Here is a 21,786-nt window from a genome sequence, read left to right on the forward strand (position 1 = left end):
TTGAAAATCGTGAAATTGAACTTCATTTTTCCAGATTCAATTTTAATGAAACCAACATACTGAATTATGAAAACAGCAGATAAAAAATTATAGCAGATCAATTTTTCATCATCTAGTGGCAGTTTAAGTGAAATAAACATGTTGAAATACAGAAACAGCAGATTGACAGATCATGGATTTTGCAAATAGAGGCAGATTTAAGTGAAATCAACACGTTGAAATGCAAAATCAACAGGTTGACTATGACAGTTTTTAACTTTTGCATACAACAATAGATTTTTATGAAACCAATGCATTAGTACATAAGATTAACATGCTACAAACACATCAGACCACATTCTTGATGTCTAAGATGCCTAGTTCAGTTCTTAGCTTGTTAAATCTATCTCTAGCCAATGGTTTTGTAAACAAATCCGCCAATTGATTTTCAGTTTTAACAAACTTGATTTCACAATCTCCCTTTTGAACTTGATCACGAATGAAATGATGCCTAATCTCTATGTGCTTGGTTTTAGAATGTTGTATTGGATTCTTGGTTAAGTTTATTGCACTAGTATTATCACAATACAAAGGTACCTTGCTTAGCCTTACACCATAGTCCAAAAGTTGATGTTTCAACCATATGATTTGTGCACAACCATGTCCAACAACAATATATTCAGCTTCAGCTGTGGAAAGTGCCACACAAGCTTGCTTTTTGCTATTCCATGAGATTAGACTTGATCCAAGCAAATGGCAAGTACCACTTGTGCTTTTCCTATCCAATTTGCACCCTGCATAGTCTGAATCTGAAAAGCCACTAAGAGATATGTTAGAATCACATGGATACCATAAACCAACATTGGTTGTTCCTTTGAGATACTTTAGAATCCTTTTTGCAACCTTAAAGTGTGATTCCTTAGGATTTTCTTGAAATCTAGCACATAAGCATACTCCAAACTGAATGTCTGGCCTAGTTGCTGTAGGATAGAGCAAAGACCCAATCAACCCTCTATATTTGGTTGAATTTACTGGTTGGCCAGCCTCATCTGCATCCATAAGGCAATTTGTTGCAATTGGAGTGGCAACTTCCTTGCAATCCTCCATTTTGAACTTTTTCAACAAGTCAAAACAGTATTTTGATTGATTTAAAAATGTTCCATGCTTGAGTTGCTTGACTTGCAGCCCTAGAAAGTAGGCAAGCTCACCCATCATGGACATCTCAAACTCTCCCTGCATTGCTGCAACAAACTCTTCACACAATGTGTTATTATTTGAACCAAAGATGATATCATTAGTTTTAGGCACTAGAAACCACACATTATTTCTTGTGAATTGATTGAGTTCATCTTGCATAGCCACAATCCAATTACTATCATTCAAAGCATCATTCACATTCTAAGGTTCAATTTGAGATACAAATTTAACATGTTCACAAAATACCATCCTACGTCTAGTAGATACTCCCTGTTTGATATCACCTATGATGTTGTCCTTTGATAAACCTCTAGGCTGGATCCAATCCTTGGGCAATTTGCTGTCTGCAGCTTTTTCAGTCGACTGTTTTTCCATTTCAGCCAACTGATTTCCTGCAGCAGTGGACTTTTCTGCAGCAGAAATCTGCTCCTGCAGTATATCTTCCTCATCTGCATTCTTTGACACTTGATCTTGCAATTTTGGGTTAGTTTCATCAAATACAACATGCATAGACTCTTCAACAGTCATCAATCTCTTATTATAGATTCTATATGCATGACTTTGTGTAGCATAGCCTAGAAAAACATCTTCATCCGCTTTTGCATCAAATTTGCCAAGACTTTCTTTGCCATTATTTAAGATGAAGCACTTACATCTAAATACTTTTAGGTGACTTAAAACAGGCCTTATCCCTTTGAAAAGCTCATAAGGGGTTTTCTTCAAAATTGGCCTAATCAACACTCTATTTAAGACATAGCAAGCAGTGTTGACTGCATCAGCCCAAAAGTACTTAGGTAGTGAGTTTTCATTCAACATAGTTCTAGCTAGCTTCTCAAGTGATCTATTTTTCCTCTTAACAACACCATTTTGTTGTGGTGTTCTTAGTGTAGAAAATTATGGTTGATACCATGCTTTTCACAAAAGTGTTCAAACTTTTCATTTTGAAATTCCCCACCATGATCACTTCGAATAGACACTATCTTGGAACTCTTTTCATTTTCAAGCATCTTGGCAAGTCTTTTGAAAGCTTGAAAAGTGTCATTTTTGGCAGCTAAGAACAAAGTCCATGTGTACCTAGAGAAATCATCAACAATGACTAATGCATAAAGATTGCCACCAAGACTCATGGTTCGAGATGGACCAAATAGATCCATGTGAAGCATCTCTAAAGGTCTTTCAGTTGAAACAACATTTTTGGATTTAAAAGAGACCTTAGTTTGTTTTCCTTTTTGACATGCTTCACATACTCTATCCTTCTCAAACTTGAGTTTTGGTAGTCCTTCAACCAACTGTTTTCTATTCAGTCGATTGAAATGCTGCATGTGTATGTGACAAAGTCTTCTATGCCATAACCAAGTATCATCCTCTTTCGTAAGCAAACAATGGATGCTAAATGATGCATGATGCAAGTCAAGTAGATATATATTATTGACTCTCTTGCCTATCAAAACAATACTACCATGTGCATCATATATCAAACAACTATTTGGTTAAAACATGACTTTAAAGCCTTTATCACATAGTTGACTTATACTTATCAAATTGTGTTTGGGTCCTTCTACCAGCAGCACATTCTTGATGTTGAAAGAGGATTCATTGCCTATGACTCCATTTCCAAGGATTCTTCCTTTGTTGTTGTCTCCATAGGTTACAAACCCTTCCTTCTTGAACTCCAACTTTGCAAATTTGGTTTTATCTCCTGTCATATGCCTTGAACAGCCACTATCAAGGTACCACAAATCTTTCTTATCACCTTCCATGACCTACAAAACAGATTTGGATTATTTGGTACCCTTTGATAGGTTGGGTCCATCATGGTTATGCCTTTCTAGATCCTTTTGGGATCCATTTCATAATCCCTTTAGGAACATCATATTTTCTAGCATGACAGTTCTTAATAGCATGACCATTTTGCATACAATAGTTGCATGAAATGAATGACATGTCACTTGGCATGCTTTTAGAAAAGAAACTAGAGAACTTCTTGGTTTTCTTTTGAAAAGAAGGATTGAAACCAAGTCCAGCTTTGCCAAACACACAATTTTGTGAACCAAGAATAGCCTATAAGTTTGTTTCTCCTCTTGTGAACCTTGCACAGGTTTTTATAAGGTATTTCACTTGATTTTTCAAAACTGTGCAGTTTTCACAGGATCTTCCAGCCAATTGTTTAAGCCTTTCAACCGATTGTTTAATGCAGAAATCTTGTTTGCTTCATTATGCAACTCTTCAAAATCATGCAACAATTGATTATAGTCATTTAAGTCTATAGAACTTACTTGGCTTGAGGAAGATGACTCATAACCAGCCATGAGACACAAGTTGGCTTCTTCACTCTCATCTTGTGAGGAGCTACTTGTTGTTGAATCATCATTGTCCTCCCATGCAATGTATGCACATTTCTCCTTTGGCTTCTTCTCCTTTTTCCTATCAACACTCTTCTCCTTTTCTTTGTTAGCATTTGGACATTCAATCTTGATATGTCCTTGTTTTCCACAGTTATAACATGTAAAATTAGAAGAGTTTGATTCATTGTGTTTGGAAGTATACCTCTTGGGATTACCTTTGATACCTTTCCTTTTGAGATACTTACCAAACCTCTTGACAAGGAGATTCAAGTTCTCACTTTCACTTGATTCAGCCACCTCATCCTCAATTTCCTCATTTTTCTTGGTGCTAGTCTTCAAGGCTATGTTCTTGACCTTTTTCTCACTTGACTCAAGCTCATTAAGCCTTTGCATCTCAATCTCATGCTCCCTAAGCTTACCAAACAATGCGGCTGTAGTCAAAGTGGATAGATCTCTTGTTTCTAAGATAGCTGTGACCTTTGGTTGCCAAGATCTATCAAGACACTTTAGCACCTTGATGTTTAACTCTTCCTTGTCAAATTCCTTACCCAAGCCTATGAGATGGTTGACTATGTGAGTGAATCTCTTTTGCACATTCGCTATGGATTCTCCTTGTTTTATCTTGAATAACTCATATTCTTGAATCAAGGCATGCTTTCTAGCTCTCTTAACATCATTGGTTCCTTCATGAGTCACTTCAAGAACCTCCCACATTTCCTTGGCACTCTTGCATTGTGAAACACGAAAAAACTCATCCATGTTGAGAGATGAAGTGAGGATATTCTTTGCATTGCAATCATATTGGGCTCTCCTCCTTTCTTCCTCATTCCATTGAGTCCATGGCTTATTAACCTGCACATCATCAACAATATGTTTAGGAGTATATGGTCCATTTATGATTGCATCCCATATCCCTTGATCTATTGACTCAATAAAGATTTTCATCCTAATTTTCCAAAGTTGGTAATTAATGCCACTAAACATAGGTGGTCTATGAATTGAGGCACCTTCACCAAAGGGTAACTTGTTTTCAGCCATTTCAAGTAGTTCAAAACAGATTTAGGACCTTACTTGATCAAATTTCAAGTACCTTGCTCTAGATACCAATTGTTAGTTTTGAAATGGTTGAAAAGCCAAGAACGGGGGTTGAATTGGCTAGTTAAAACTTTAGGCTATTTTTGCAAGCTAAAAACCCCCTTTAATTGAATCAAATAGATCACCAAGTTAGGATGCAAACAGTAATGAACTATACACTTTCAATCAATCAAAAACATAATTAACAGATTGATTTTACTAAACAGATTCTGTTCTGGTATAATCAATCGATTGAAACTGAAAAACAGTCGACTGAAATACTGGGAAAAATGCAGAAATGTGAATTTGAATTTTAAACCAGAAACAATGCTCAAGAATGATCAAGATCAGTTCCAAATGATTATACAAACATGCTCAATGCTTCAGATGCTATGAAAACATGCAAGAACATGAAAAAGATGATTAAAGCACAAGTTCTTGAAACTTTAAAATGAAAATGCAAGAGAGAAAGGTTAGAGAAGAGAGGACACCACGAATTTTAATACTGGTTCACTCAAACCTGAGCTACATCCAGTTTGTCAAGGCAACCTGAGCTTGACTTTGCACTATTTCAAAATTTTTACAAAGAATCCACCCTTACACTTCCAAAATATGCAAAAACACCACAAAAGACTCTTGAATCACACAAGAATCACACCAGCACAACAAGAATCCTCTTGCAGACCTGGAAAACCACCAGGCACACACGCAAAGCTTGAGAAAGATCAAACCTCAGTGGTAGCACAGCCTTGCCTACCACAAACCACTTTCTCCAAGCTTCAAACCAAGCCAAAAGTTTCAAGAATTGATCCAAGATCAATCTTCAACAGCTGCAACACCTATGATCACGAAGGAGAGAGTTTCCACAAGTTTCCAGAACCAATTCGTGCTCTAAAATGATCAACAGACCTCTCTTTCAAAAATCACAGCTTTTATAGTCAAACTGTTACGAAATTCAACAGGTTGATTTTCAAATCAATCGGTTGATTTCACTTAACTTAAGTGAAATCAGTCAATTAAAAACTAAATCAACTAATTGAATTTGTTGCAGTTTAAGACTACTGCAGCCAACCTTTTAACCTGTTAAAAAGCCATTCAACAGATTAAAAAGAGACATTTTAACCTGTTGAAAAACCATTCAACAGATTAAAAACACACCAAAGACCAAACTACATCTAATTAATGCTTTAAGGTCTAAAACATGAATTACAAACTACAAGTACACTTTCTTAACGATGTAACTACATGGAGAGCACATGTTTCAGCCTTGATCACCATGGATATCATCAAATCTCCTTTCCTTCATCAATGTAGGCTTCATCTCAATGTTTATGGCTTCAAGATAGTTCAAAAGAGCTTCATTCAATCTTCATCAAATCTTCAAGAAGCAAACCACCTTGGCTTCTCATGTCAACAACAACAATTTACTCTCAATCCAATTCGCGTTATAATTGATTCCTAAACCCAAAAATCCCCATTTATTCAAACCCTAAAATGAGAATATGCCACAATCACAATTTTCCCTTATCACCTCATGAATTTGCAATTATTCACTTCCATTTAATCAGTTAATGATTTAAACACCCTTCCCATTGATCAAAAATCGCCTAGAAAGCCCAAAACATTAAAATCGAACAAGTTTGGCTCGCGTCGCCTGGCGGGTGTTCATAACCGCCAGGCCCTTCATCCAAAAACCCAAAAAACTAGGTTGAACAGCACGCGTCACCTGGTGGTCTAGTTTGTACCGCCAGCAGTTCCTCTCAAGAACCCATAAATGCTTAGAAAATGGTATGAGTCGCGTGACGGCTTTGAAGGCCCGCCAAGCGGATTCTAGAAAAATTCTAGAAACATGCAATTTCGCAAAATTATCACAGTTCATGCTTTTATTTACTCAATCATCAATCAAAATAAAGGCACAAAATATAATGACGGAGTCCAACTCCCCTAACCTTGTTTCCTTGCTAAAACTTGAGAATTCCAAGGTCCTTCTTGATCCACAATGGCCTCTCTTGTTCTCTCCCCGTTCAGCTTCTTCGTTTCACTCAAGAACCACAATTTCTCTTTGGAATTTCATTCCTCACAATGCTCTCCAATGGCAGGCACCAAAAGCTTTCTCTTTCACCTTTAATTCTCACTAAAAAATGCCTTAATTAGCAATGATAAAGGAAAACGAAAATCAGCATTAAGCTGACTTAATTGTCATTCAAGGTCCATTAGTGGTTGTTTTTCCAGCACCAAAAACTCTCTCTCTCACCCTTAACTCTCACTAAAAATTGCCTTAATTAGCAATGATGCAAGGAAAACGAAAATTGCCATTAAGCTGACTTAATTGTCATTCAAGGTCCATTAGTTGTTGTTTTTCTTGTCCCTCTTGGCTACCTCTCTAACAGCTAGGGTTTCTCTGCCCCTTCACATTCATGCCAAAACTAATTTTAGCAAAAAGAAATTTTAATTTGGATATACCAAGTTTCAAACCCATAACCATGCCAATGTCAAATCAATGCACAACCATTAAACCAATTCACGTTTCGTGATAATTCCTATAAATATAGGATTATATTACCACTCATCATGCTCAATTATATTATTAAAATAATACACAATTAAAATTAAAGAACACACAATTGACACACATTGAACTCAAACCCAAGTCCTCTCACACAATCAAGTTCTCTCAACCATTTGAGCTAGTATTTTTCCTCGTCATGTCAATCAACATTTAATGTCATAAAGGCTTCCAATACCCGCATTTATTAATTAATTAATTAAATTTAGCGGATGTTACAAGGTCTGTGTCTAGCCAAGTTGAATCAATTCCACAAAATGATTGAGTCGAGTTGGACCCATCCAGGCTTGAGTCAAGTTAAGTGCATGATCATCGTCGATTCTATGATCAAATAAGTATAAGTAAATTGTTTAATCCTTATTTAGACTATCCAATGGAATATCTACTCTATTCAATAGAGACAAATCATTTTAGGGTTCGGAAGGTGTCGAGGGCCCCCAAACTTTTAAAGTTCTATGTATGTATAATGGGAATTTATGAGAATTAAATTAGGTAGATTTTTAATTTATTTGTAAAGTTTCTCATATAATAAAGAATAAAAAACTTACTAAGATGTTTTTTATTTTCTCTCTTCTTTCTTGTTACACTACATGTTGCTTGTGTTCATCCTTCAATCTCACCCACATGTTCTCTATTATTTTTGAAGAAAAAAATTAAATATAAACTCGTTATTGTTTGTCTTATTTTTCACCTGAACGGTTCCATTCTTAGAAAAATGTAACTCTCTCTTGTTCCACTTGATAGTGAAATATTAGTTTCATATATATTCTTTATCTCTTAAGTATTTTGTATGGTTTTATGAACATAAATGTAACAATTATGTTTTTATCATATATTTTCCATTTAGTAATTATGTCCGTCAATATTTAATTAGATTTCAATAGTTTATATTTTAGTCTTGAACTTTTTTTAAATAGGTATACTGACGAAGAATAAAATAATAGATTAAGTTTTAAAAAGTTGAATATGTTTTTGGTCAATGAAAATTGAAATTCGTCCATTTTCATAACTTTGACCCAATTTAGTCCCTAAACTTTAGAAATACATGGATTTAGTTATTTTAACCATTTTTTAAAGTTTATTTGATATTTCAAACGTGTTTCATGATAGTATTTGAGTTGTTTACACTGTTTCACACATTTTCACTTTAATGTTAGTTGAAAAACACATTTCAAACATCATATAAACTTAACAAAATTTGGTTAAAAGGACTAAATCTACACATTTCTAAAGATCGGGGACTAAATTGATCCAAAGTTTAGTAGAGACACTAATTTCAATTTTTACTGAACGTTAAGAGACCAAAAACATATTTAACCATTTTTTAAAAGTGATAAAAGGAAAGCTACATGTGAAAATGAAAATAACACAAATTCAATTGCTTCACTTATTCTGAAGCATGATACTACTGATTTGATTATTCAATTAGAGGAGCCATTTCTTAACATTCAACAAATTACAAGTGAGAAATTTCATTTTAATTCTTTGGATCTTGATCCATGAAAGATTCATATGATTTCTTTAATAGTTATAGTTATACTAAATTATGTGTATTTTTGTTATATTAGTGACAATGATTAAATATATAAATTTTGAGTATTTTGACTCCCAAAATCTACCACTATTATCCAAAATGTTACTATACATACAATTAATCAATCCAAGTTGTCTCCACATGAATTCAGTAGGAATCTTAATAAACCAACACTTATAAGAATCTACAAAAAGTACAAGAACATGAAATAATAGTAAAGGGAACTTTTTTTATAGACGATATAAATAAAGTATATAAATAAAGACATATTGATTCTCCATTTCATTAATATTTAAATTATTCATATATCATATATTATTCATTTAATTTATGGGCAAATTTAAATTAACCAAACAAGCATCCATTAATTCATTAAGCTCATCAACCATTTAGGGCGTATATGTGTGAGATATAATTCTTTTACCTCTTGAATTAAGAAAAAACAAAGGGTTATTATAATTAAACAAACTAACAAATAAAAAATTTGAATTATTAAAAAATGTTTAAAAAAAGGAACTTAGAGCAAAAACCAAAGATAAAAAAGAATAAATGAAATAGACTTTATTTTCATAAATTTCAAAATAACACTTTAATTGCCCATAACCTCAAAATGAACTAAAAATTACAAGAGAATCAACCTAGAAGGTTTAACCTTCGAAGTAAAAGAAAATAGAGGAGCGTTAAAAATAAGAAAATAAAATGTGATAGGATGAGCAATGGAGAGTGATGATTTGATGAGTACTATTGGATGTCTTTTTATAACAATCTTTTTGGTGAACTGAATTTTATCTCAAAAATGCAATATTTGGGTATTGATTCATTTGATCAAAACTAATTCAATTGCAGATATTTCACTGAAGTAGACGATCCATATCACTAGCAGATTTTACCACGACATGGTTAAAGCCTAAAGTGAAAACTTTGACTCCCATTTTACTAACTGACAAAATTAACCGATGAAATATTTATTGGTAATAACATTATAAATTATTAATAGATGTTACTAATGGATCCATTGATGGATCCATTACCAAAGGATCCATTATCAATGGATATTTCTATCAATAATAAAATTTCTAATTTATCGATGGATATTATTGACAAATCCATTACTAATGAATATTTTCATTAGTAATTAAAATTCTAATATTCGTTAGTACAATGCGTTAGTAATATCTGTTTTACTGATGCTTTTTTTCTGTCGGTAAAAATTTGTTAGTCTTCTAGCATTTCTTGTAGTGATAAATTCTGAAGTTTTGTGCAATTCATGTATTCTTCTTCAATTTCTGTAATTAAGTAGAATCTATTAATTCTTTTTAATTTTTTATTTATGATATTGGGATTATTTTAGAATGTTAGTTGATAATTCAATTCTTTATCTAATTATAAATATTGTTAGTTTTCATAATTTTAATAGCCTCTTGTTTGTTTAATTCACAAGGTAAAAGAATAAAGCTCCACACATATATGTTTGGAACATGTGAGAAATTTAATTAATTGGTTGACACTGGTTTGGTTAATTCAAATATGTCTCGTAATTGAATGAATGGTAGTCAAATGATAATTGATGAAGAATTCAATTATGAATGAATTAGAGAATAAATATATTTTTTATAATTGTTCTATTTTTCATATTTTTTTACAAGAAACTCCTCTTTTACTCTTATTTCTAATTTAATTTTATAGCATTCTCCTCTAAGTTCTACTTTATTGAAGTTACGATTGAATTCATTGGAAGATTATTTTTGATTAATTAACCTTATCTTTATTTACAGTTTTATGCAGAAGAAGATATTTGATTATACATTGGTGTCGCAACCGAAATTGTGACAAGACAGCGAACTAAAAATAAAATTTGCAAAATATAGAGTTTGGAGTCGCCATCATAGTTAATTATGGAAAACTAAGAAAAAACTAGAAAGATAAGACAAGGTCTGCAAGAAAACCAGATTTTGGATCCGGGAGTCAGTTACGCATAGGGAAGGTATTAGCACCTCACAACGTTTGTCCTAAGATGATACATTTAATTAAACGTGCAAAAAGGATGTAGTTTTTTCAAAATGTTTATTTTTCCAAAAAATAGTAACAAAAGAATGTACAAAAGAAATAAAAATATTTTTTTGGTTTTTTGGACTCGACAAGAATTAATTCTTGCTCCTACACATCTCCATTCACAGGGTTACGTAGTTCTTTATGAAAATCTATTTAAGAAATGATTTAATCTTTATTTGGTGAACTCGACAAGGATTGACCTTGCTCCTACGTATTTCCATTCATAATAGAAAGTCAAGGATAACATAGTTCTTAATGAAAAAATATTCGAAAAACTATTTGGAAAATTATTTGTTTTTTTTTATGATTTTGAAAAAAAATTTATTTAAATTTTTTAGTATTTTCAATTATTTAAAAATTGGTGTCACACAACGCGAGCGGCCAGGCAAACACTAAAAATAAACTTTATTTTTAATATTTTTTTCATTTTTTAATCTTTTATAATTTTTCATATTTTTTTAAATTTATTTGAGAGTGAATATGGATGTCATTGCAACACAAACTGTCGGATAGATATGAAAGAGTAAATAAAGAATTTTTTTTTTAGATCTTTATATATATTTAGAAAAAATGAAATTTTAAAATGAGTGTTAGCGATGTTAGCGGCCGGAAAAACACTAAAGAAATGGATAAAAACATTTTATGATTAAAACAAAATATATTGGGAAAAGTAAATCAAAAGAAAAAGAAACTAGCAATTACATACCTTCAAAAATTTGTAATATCTCTTCTTCTCTATTAATCTCATTCTCTCGTTCTCTACAATATAACTACCTTTTCTCTTCTTATTTTCTTACCTTCTTTGCTAAGATCTTCTTATTTTCTTGCCTTCTTTGCTAAGATTTCTCTATTTTTCTCCCAAAAGATATAAAAAACATGTGTGTCTGTGAGAATGGTGATAAGAAAGAGAGAAGTGTAGAAAATATTTTCTTTTTTCTTTCCCTTTTTCATATGACAGACTATGTATTTATATCCACACATTGCAGTACCAATGTAATCCTAGCCTTAATTGTAATGAACAATATAACGAAGGAATTGGTCATGATAGCATTGTTGGATATCAGAGTACTAGCACAAGTACTCACAACTAAAATAAAAGATGAAAATAAAGGAACAAAACCATATAATAGGCAATGAATATAATTTATTCAAGTAAAGAAAAAAGTACATACCATTCTCTCAAGTCCCAAGGAGAAAACAATGACAGCCCCTCTCTTGGAAATGGAAAAACTAATGCAGGGAGAACCTTAAAGGAAAAACTAGCCTTCTCTCTCTTAGAGGAGAAACTAATATTCTCTCTTAATTCTTCTCTCAAGCAATAAAGCAAAAGGAATAGAAAGGGAGGAACTTTGGGACGATTTCCCGAGGAAACACTGGGCTCTTTTTATAACATGAAAAGTAAGCCTCAAAGTAAGTTTCCACTGATGTTAGACTTCTTTTCTAAAATTCTCCCACTTAAGTATTTTGATGAATTTAATGAAATCTTCACACCATGCTTTATTGTCTTCCTTCATGGTGTTTGTTCTTCTGATAGACTTTAGTAGGATCGAATCTACGTAGACTTCATTGACACATAATTATGATCCTCCGAAACGCAATGCAACAACTGAGGTTCCTTCTAAGGACCTCTTATCAATATTTCATTGTCTCCACCAAACCTGCCATGAACTTACTAACCACTCTCACTGGTTGTGTAATGTCTGGTCTTGTACACATCATAGCATTCATAAGGTTATCCACCACCGATGCACTTGGTACTCGAGACTTCTCCATCCTCTCCGCTTCACTTCTAGGACCCATACGTGAGGAACAACATATAGAAAGTGAGGTAGAAATTGTCTTGCAATCTTGCATGTTGAAGCGTCGCTAGATTATCAGTAAGTATTTCTTCTGAGAAAGCCAAATCTTCCTATCTTTTCGGTCTTCATAAATTTACATCTTTGAAATCCTTATTTGTTGGTTCCAAGTCCTTCTTCTCATACTCCCTAGCCAATTATGCCTGCAATTCCTAGAATTGAACTTTGTTGGGAGTCTACCTTCAATATGTCATCCACATACAACATCAATGGTTTAAACACCCAGTCTGTTGTAACCGAGGCTTATGAAGAAATCAAATCTCTTGTATGAACATCTGAACGCCCTATTTAAACCATACTGAGATTTGTTCAACCCTGTAAACCAAGTCTTCTTGTTCCTTAACGCCTCCTGGCTGGAGCATCATTTCATTTCTGCTTAACAATAACCTTATAGGTAGTGGGACCCATAAGTGGTACCCCTTCACATTATTAGCATAGCCCAAGCACTTAATTTTCTCCAATTTCAAGCTTTACTCGTGCTTTGGATTCCTTGAACTGGTAGCAATACATTTGACTTCCTCTTGATTTAGTACACCCACAATCTCCTTTGATTCTCCTAGTGATAACTCTGGCGATTCCCTTACATCAAAATGAACCAAGTCTTCTTGTATTTTCCTTTTTTCTAGTAGTCAAACTAGCAATATGCTATCTATGTATATGTTTGTTGGCTTATCACACAGTGCTCACAAAGAGGTAAAACAACCTTCTTGAGCCCGAGTAAGAGATTACGTTTTGCCTGGATTTGCATACTTCGCTCTAATTGATACCCAAGTTTACGATATCATGTTAATACCGCTTCTTCTTGACTTGTCGATGCAACCATTGCATTAACTTCCTACAACGTATCTCCCATAAGCACATACATATTTGCCATGATCTTCTGAGCTTTCATGACTTACCAGATCTCCCCTCTTATTCACAGAATATCTTCATCCTCCGAGGTACTTGCCACACAACCTTTAAGGTTGATGCCTCAAAGCTCTTTTCTCCATTCTTCCAATGCTAACAATCTTTCTTCACATGCCTTATTTTGCCACAATGGTAACATTTGAGATGCTTCTTACTTTGAGAATTATCATGAGACTGACTCCCACTAGATCCATGTTTTATTGACCTACCTCTTGTCATCACCAAAGCCTGTGTTTGCTTTGCACTTTCCACCATATCCTTTTTGTTCTTTCTCCTGGATTCTTCTTCAAGAATAGCTTCGGCAACATCCTCAAAGTGTAAGAGGTCAACAACGTTGTAATTTGTGATGTTGATGATGAGTTGATCATACGAATCAGGTAAACTCTATAGTAGAAGCTCTGCACGTTCATTTTCAATTATGTTGAAATCTGTCGTTGGGCAAACAATGTATTTAGATTATTGATGTGGTATGTCACTGATTTGGACTCATTCATTCGAAGAGTATAGAGTTTTCTTTTCAAGAATATTCTTGTGTGAAGTGATACAGGCTTGTGAGAGTATTCCAAATCTCCTTTGCTATAGTCTTCTTCGCAATGCTAGATAAAACCGCATTTGCCAATGCTAAGTGCAAATTTGCTATAACATTGTTATCTATTTCCTTCCACTTTTGATTTGTAATGCCTACATGTTTTCTTTAATTGCTTCTAGACAGTTGTCCTTTCTCAAAATTTCCTTCATCTTTAGTTTCCATAATGAGAAAATTTTGCCATTGAACTTCTCTATCTCATATCTTGTTGCCATGGCTTTAAAACCAACTTATGCACTTCTCACTATGAATAGTATTGTCTACTAGAACAATGGAGGTAGACGTTGTACCAGTGCACTAGGTAATTCTCAGGAAAGAGAGGTGGGTCACTAATGGACATGTGCTTAAGTACCAAGTCTTTCCTAGCCTGAACTTTCCTAGACATGCACTTTCACACTACCACACTTTATCCACTATCATAACACTATTCTAATGACAATAGCAAGAGAATATAATCACGTAGTGAACCAACAGCTCTAATGCCACTATTGGGTATCAAAGTACTAGCACAAGTACTTACAACTAAAATAAAGACGAAAATAAAGGAACAAAAATAGATAATAGGCAAATAATATAATTTATTCAAGTAAAGGAAAAATTACATACCATTCTCTCTAGACCCAAAGAGAAAACAATAACAACCCCTCTCTTGAAAATAGGAAAAACTAATATAAGGAAAACCTTAAAGGAAAAATTAACATTCTCGCTCTTCAAGGAAAAACTAATATTTTCTCTTAATTCTTCTCCCAAACAATAAACCAAAAGGAATAGAAAGGGAGAAACTTTGTGATGATTTACTAAGGAAACATTGGGATCTTTTTATAACATGAAAAATAAGCTTCAAAGTAAGTTCCCACCGATGTGGGACTTCTTTTCTAACAAGCATCACATTACGGTAATCAAATCACAACAAATTAGAGCAAGCACAATATCAATCATAATTAGTAATGTTGTTTTAATAATTAGAAGAGATATTGCTTGTAATTATTAGAATCATAGAAATATTTTCTCTATAAGGAACAAACGGTAGAAAAGCAAAGTGTAAGGACGAAAATATGTTGGGTTGTTGGATTCATTAGAATGAGTGTGATAATTAAAAACAAATTGACTTTTCCTTCTCTTTTTGTTTTTTTTTTTTCATATCTCTTCTTTTTCTTCTTTTTTTCAAAATTTAAAGTTCAAAAATTTTTGAAGAAAATTTTATTTCAATTTTTTTTATCATTAACTAAAAAATATTTTTTAAAAAAAAATAAATTTATTCATTGACAATTAGATAGTCTAATCTTGCATGATATATTCTTGAAGTATTCAGTTTTTCACAATTTGCTCTTTTTTATTGTAAAAACGACAAGAATCAACAGTTGTGACAAAGGCAAGCATATGTCTTGCTATGGTAAAGTCTAAGAACAATTAGGGTTAGGAGAAGTGTGGAATGGTTGGTGGAATCTAAATATGGGTTGAAAGTCTAGAAATGATAACATTAAACAACATAAATAAAGCAAATATATAATCACATATAGATAACCTTAAGGTTGTAAATTGGGGTGATATCTTATATAATTTTCTTGTGATTCATAATTATTAGGTTAAAATACTTTTTTTGTCCCAATTTTTGTCAAGTTGTTTCAAATAAGTCCTAATTTTGGTTTTGTGTTCAAATAGGTCCCAATTTTCGTTAATTTTGTTCAATTGGGTCCTTTTTTGCTAACACCGTTTAAATCATTAACGGCCATGAACAGTGACTGCCACGTGTCATTTTGTGGTTTTTTTGAATTTTATTTTTTTATTTTTTTATTTTTTTAATTTTTTTTTAATTTTTTCAAAAAATTTTTAAATTTCTTTTTAAATGTACACGTGTCAACCCAGGAGTGTGCCACGTGTCACTTCGTGGTTTTTTTGAATTTTTTTTGAATTTTTTTTAAAATTTTTAAAATTTTTTTTAAATTTTTTTTAAAAGTCCACATGTCAACCCAGTAGCGTGTCACGTGTCAAAGTCAATGTTCTAAATTCAATTTGGTCCCTATATTTGTTATTTTTGTTCAATTAGGTCCCAATTTTTGTTAACATTAACCAATTTGGTCCTCTCCAAATTAAAACTAAATTTAATTTTTATATTAAAATTCACATTTTTATTAAATATTTTTATATAATATATTAAAATTGACATCATTATAACTTTGATATAAAAATTAAATTTGGTCACATCTTTGACAAGGACCAAATTGGTTAATGTTAACAAAAATTGGGATCTAATTGAACAAAAATAACAAATATAGGGACCAAATTGAATATAGAATATTGACTTTGACACATGGTACACTACTAGGTTGACACATGGACATTTAAAAAAATTCAAAAAAAAATTCAAAAAAAATTCAAAAAAAATTCAAAAAAACCACGAAGTGACACGTGGCACACTCCTGGGTTGACACGTGTACATTTAAAAAAAATTAAAAAAAAAATTAAAAAAAATTAAAAAAATTAAAAAAATTCAAAAAAACCACGAAATGACACATGGCAGTCACTGTTCATGGTCGTTAATGATTTAAACGGTGTTAGCAAAAAAATGACCTAATTGAACAAAATTGACGAAAATTGGAATCTATTTGAACACAAAACCAAAATTAGAACTTATTTAAAACAACTTAACGAAAATTGGGACAAAAAAAGTATTTTAACCTAATTATTAAATATCCCCATATATTTCTTAAAAGAAATCTCAACAGAAATTGTACAAAGAAGAAAACAAAGTTGTAATTAACTTTGCAAATATAAAACTTACTGTACAGATCCAAAGTGTCGTTAGTTTGAGTACTATTATATTTATATTTTATATAAATTTTAAATTAACAAAATAAATTTGAAAAGAAAATTTCCACTAAATAAATTAGATTGTTCAATATTAACCATTTATAAGATTAGTAAATATTTCATATATTGTGAAAAAGGTAAAATGAAAAAAAGAAGGGATCCAAAAGTAGAAAACTTCAAAAAAAAAATAGTTAAAGTAGATTTTAATTTCATTTTAAAATCATCTTAACTTTTATGTCAAACATGTTTCGTTTTATTGTAAATGAAGTTTGAAAAACGAAACTAACAACTTACAAGGGCCCAAGATAATGAACTTGATAAGCATTCCATAAATTGCATTTAAATCGGGTCATTATCAAGCAAAAACATTAAAACAAATCTAACGAATGATTTATAATATTTCTTTATCATCATATTATTTTCACAGCCACAAACATTACTCGTTTTTTTTTTCTCTCTCTTGGTTTCGTGCCTAACTTCGCAGTCATTAATCTGCATACCAGATAACATAAACCACCAAATTAGTTCCTTAACTATGTTTAATAATAATTGAGCTTATCTTCCAATGTTTTAAACAGATCATAGGCAATAACCCTTCTAGAATTGGTGATCGAAGTTTAAACAATTTTAGATTAGATTCAAAATTCATAACTTAGTTGTTCTCATTGAAAAAAAAAATAGTAAAAAAAGTAGAAGCACTTAGCGTTTCAAAACTCCACCAACTTCAACTTTAGAATTTTGTTGTCATTCACACCTTCTTGCCATTTGCCATTGTACTTTCCTTATGTTCCCACTAAATGATTCTTTTCATGAACAAACATTTTATTACTGAAAATACTTAAATTGTAAGAAAGTTCGGTCTAATTCATGATATTTTGGATGATATGTTATATGTAGGAGTTTGTTTATTATATTTTATAATATATAAAATAAAATATGATAGAATATCAAATACGTATAATATCTCAATTTTAATGGTCAAAATTTAAAGAATAATTAAATATATTTTTATTATATGAAAGATATTTTTAAAATAGAAAAATTTTCTAAAAAATAATTTAAATAAAAAAATATTAAGTAAATATTCTAAAAAATATTGCATCAAAATTTTCCTATTAATTCCACAGCTTATCTCATCAATTTGTTATGCATAATTCGTATTTAACAAAATTTCAGATTATACATTTGATAACTCTCACTCTTTACTCTTTATTTGTTATCCTAAATATGCAATTGAAAATTGTTCCCATATTTTTCTTAATGTGTGAAGGGATTTTTTCCCATCAAATGTACTTTACAATGAAATCATGAGAGCAGGAAGAAGAAAATATGAAGTGAGTGCAAGAAGCATATTTGCACAAAGTTTAGTACCTCACACACAGAAAAGTTGATCAACTACGAAGAGATGTTAAGAGTGTAATATATATTGGAGCCAGAATAATTTTTTTTTTTCTCAATAAAATTGGAAATAGGTAATAATAGATTAAAATAAATTAGGTATTATAAGAAAATATTTAAAATGTAAAAATATAGCGTTGAAATTTTATTAATGAATTATAATATAAAGTTTATTTAAATAAAAAATTATAAGGTAAAAGTTAAATAAAGTATATTTATCTTTAGCAAATGATGTGTAATCATGTAACAAATGCAGTTCCAGTAAAGTATACTATACTCTAACTTACTTCCACATGTATATGTTTTACATGATTTTCATTAAGTGTAAATATGAAATACGTATATAGTTAGTTTATGAATGAAACATAATTTTTTTAAAAAACATATTTAATCATTAAATGAATTAAGTTTTTAAAATAATCTACTTTAATATATTTGATCAAATATTTTTATGTTAATAAATTGATTTATAAATTATTTAAATAAATTAAGAATTAATTTAATGAAATTGGTAAATACTTGAATAGAAAAAGAATTGACAAAACATTGTTACTAGAAAGTAACCACTCAATAACCAACCTAACTTATCTTGAAAGCGCGATTAATCCCACATGCATTTACAGTGAAATTTCAACTTCCCATGACAACTATAAACCATCCGCAACCCATCAAACGTTGTACTTCCAACCCTCCACATACTTTCCTCGTCTCTTTCCACCCAACGACCACCACCGCACGAGTCAAAACCAAAATTTCAAATGTTGTATCAACTTGCCAAACATTTCTGTGCTTTAAATTCATCAAACGGTTTTTTAAATGATTTCACTAACGAGGAGATCTTGAAGAGTTTTGATCAAAAGTGAGAAATGTGAAAGATCGTGATAGAGATAAAACATCTTGAAATTTGTGTTATTACAATCTTCACTTCGCAGCTACAATTTGTTAAATTAATTAATTAATAGCTTAAGAATGTTTGATAAAACTAGTTGATAATGTAAAATAACATGGAAAAACATATATAATGATACAAAATTAATTGAGTATTTAATGTTAAAAAAAAGTGGGATAAACATTCTTGGTGAAGATTACCCTATATCTTTGATTTTAAGTTGATTAAATGAAGAAACATCTAACACAAAATTTAATTTTATGTTTAGCAAAACTAACTTATAAAAATAATCAATAATTAATAAACTGGTTTATTAAAATTTATGTTATTTTAGTTTATTCCAATATTTACTTATTAATACTCAAACACAATATAGTATACATATGTTTCATGGTTATGTTAGAAATATATTAAGTATTTTTTTTATTATTAATCTGCAGTTGTATTTTTAAACAATTTTTAATTAATTAAAGTAGTTCAGAAAAAGACAATCAAACTAGAAAGTGAAATGAGTGTTGATTTAATTACATGAACTGACTGGACATGTTTCCTCCACCAAGATCACAACGATTCATGATTACTTAAATAAATTTTTGTTTCAATATTTTAATCTAGCTAGTAATAATATTACCATATAAAATCTAAGGACTCACAAGAAATAAATTTACTCCAATTCTAAATTAATATTAAATTTAATGTTTATTTTAATTTTAAAGATTCCACCATTATTCCAGTATTATACTTCAGATATTTTCTCTATTAATGTCCCTTTTTTAACATATAAATCATTTTAAGTAACATTTGCATAAGCATTACAACGTAATTGGTAAATTTTATTATATACAACCTAAGAAAACAACAACAAAAGAGTCAAGAGGGAAAAAAAAACACATTTAAGAAGAGTTTTGGTCACATTCCATATGGTTAAACATTTTTCTTTATCTCTCATAAAATATCATTTTTCTTTATTTCAACTTTCCATAACAAAACACATTCCTCCTTTATCAATTCCTCCTGTATATATAATCAATCTTCCATCTTCAATCCGAATGTAGAGATCCCTTTTCTCTTCAACCTCAACCCAATTCATCGTCTCTCTCTTAGACATAAACCTAATTTTCTCTACCTTGGAAACATTGTTCTTCTCTAGTTTTTGTTAATTTATAATTTGTTGTGATGGGCAATTACATCTCTTGCACTTTGGCTCCTCCTTTGATGAAGAACACAAGGTCAACAACACGTGTGATCTTCCCCACGGGTGAGGTGAAGCAATACAAAGAGCAAGTGAATGTGGCTGAGCTTATGATGGAGTGTCCCACTAATTTCTTAACGAATTCTAAGTCTCTACACATTGGACGAAGGTTTTCACCTCTTGGTGCCGATGAAGAGTTGGAATTCGGCAACCTCTACATCTTCTTCCCTATGAGAAGGCTCAATTCCGTCGTCACCGCCGTCGATGTGGCGGCGCTCTTCATGGCTGCCAACATGACGACCAAGCGGCGGATATATGGAATTAAAGATTCCATGTTATGTGATCACTCGGTTGATGGAGTTGAAGTTAAAGATTTAATGTCACGTGACAATACACATGATGTTGGAGTAAATAATGAAGTGTCGAGGTTGAGTTTGGAAGGGTTTGAGATTGAATTAGGGCTTCGGCGGAATAGGTTAAGTTATTGTAGGTCAAAGAAGCCTGTGTTGGAAACCATCAATGAGGAACCCATTTGGTTAAGGGTGAAAAAAGGTGAAAGTAAATAATGAGAGGACTAATACAATATGTATAGATTGTACGTAGTTTTTTTTTTATTTTTTATGATATTACACGTGTTGATTTATCAGAAATTAAGTTAAAAAATAAGTTAATTTAATTTAAATTTTTTTTATAATATATTGAACTAAATATAAGTTTATTAGTTAAGTAGAAACATGCTGTAAATTTATTAATATCAAGCTGGTTTATTACAATGAAAAGAATAATTTGTATGTGTCATGATGATTAAGAGTTAATTAGATCTGCCTATATTATTGAACCACGTACTAATAGGAATTGTAAAAGGTATTTATATTTATAAATTAGTACAGTAAAGAAAAAATTATAGAAAGAATAAAGAAAAGTGAAAAGTTTAAGAAAATAATAATAATATAAAAATAAATGCGAGTATCACCAAATTAAAATCAACATTAATTATAATTAAAACATCACTTAAATATTTACCATCTTTCAAAATTTTGAAACAGGTATTTAAGAGGTCTAATAATCCTGTGCACAAATATGTTGCTAGGCTACCAATACCCTTGATACAAGCATCAAAGTTTTTATTTTAGACACATAATTATCGCATTAGTTACTATATACTAGTTGAAACAAACCATACCCCAAGCACGTATTATTATTATTATTATTATTATTATTATTATATATATATATATATATATATATTTATTGTGTGTTGAAATTTGCTTTTCGTAATTTCAACGAGAATGTTATTGCTGTGTCAATTGTTGAACCAATTTTGTGGCTTGAATTAATTGTGTAGAAAAGTGATTCAGTGTAAGTGGGAGAAGAACCAATCACAAGTTGCAAGGCAAA

General features: G+C 31.2%; 1 protein-coding gene across 1 annotated transcript; it reads left to right on the forward strand.

Moving 5' to 3' along the window:
• The first annotated feature begins 20,173 nt into the window (after positions 1–20,173).
• LOC114174394 (uncharacterized) lies at positions 20,174–21,029 on the forward strand. Its single transcript, XM_028059234.2, has one exon. It carries the CDS (start codon positions 20,373–20,375, stop codon positions 20,952–20,954), a length of 582 nt encoding a protein of 193 aa, XP_027915035.1. The 5' UTR covers positions 20,174–20,372; the 3' UTR covers positions 20,955–21,029.
• Positions 21,030–21,786: the final 757 nt, after the last annotated feature.

Source organism: Vigna unguiculata, chromosome 2 (assembly GCF_037176805.1).
Source record: "Vigna unguiculata cultivar grain cowpea cultivar isolate G323 ecotype 2 chromosome 2, ASM3717680v1, whole genome shotgun sequence".
In the NCBI taxonomy this organism is placed as follows: domain Eukaryota; kingdom Viridiplantae; phylum Streptophyta; class Magnoliopsida; order Fabales; family Fabaceae; genus Vigna; species Vigna unguiculata.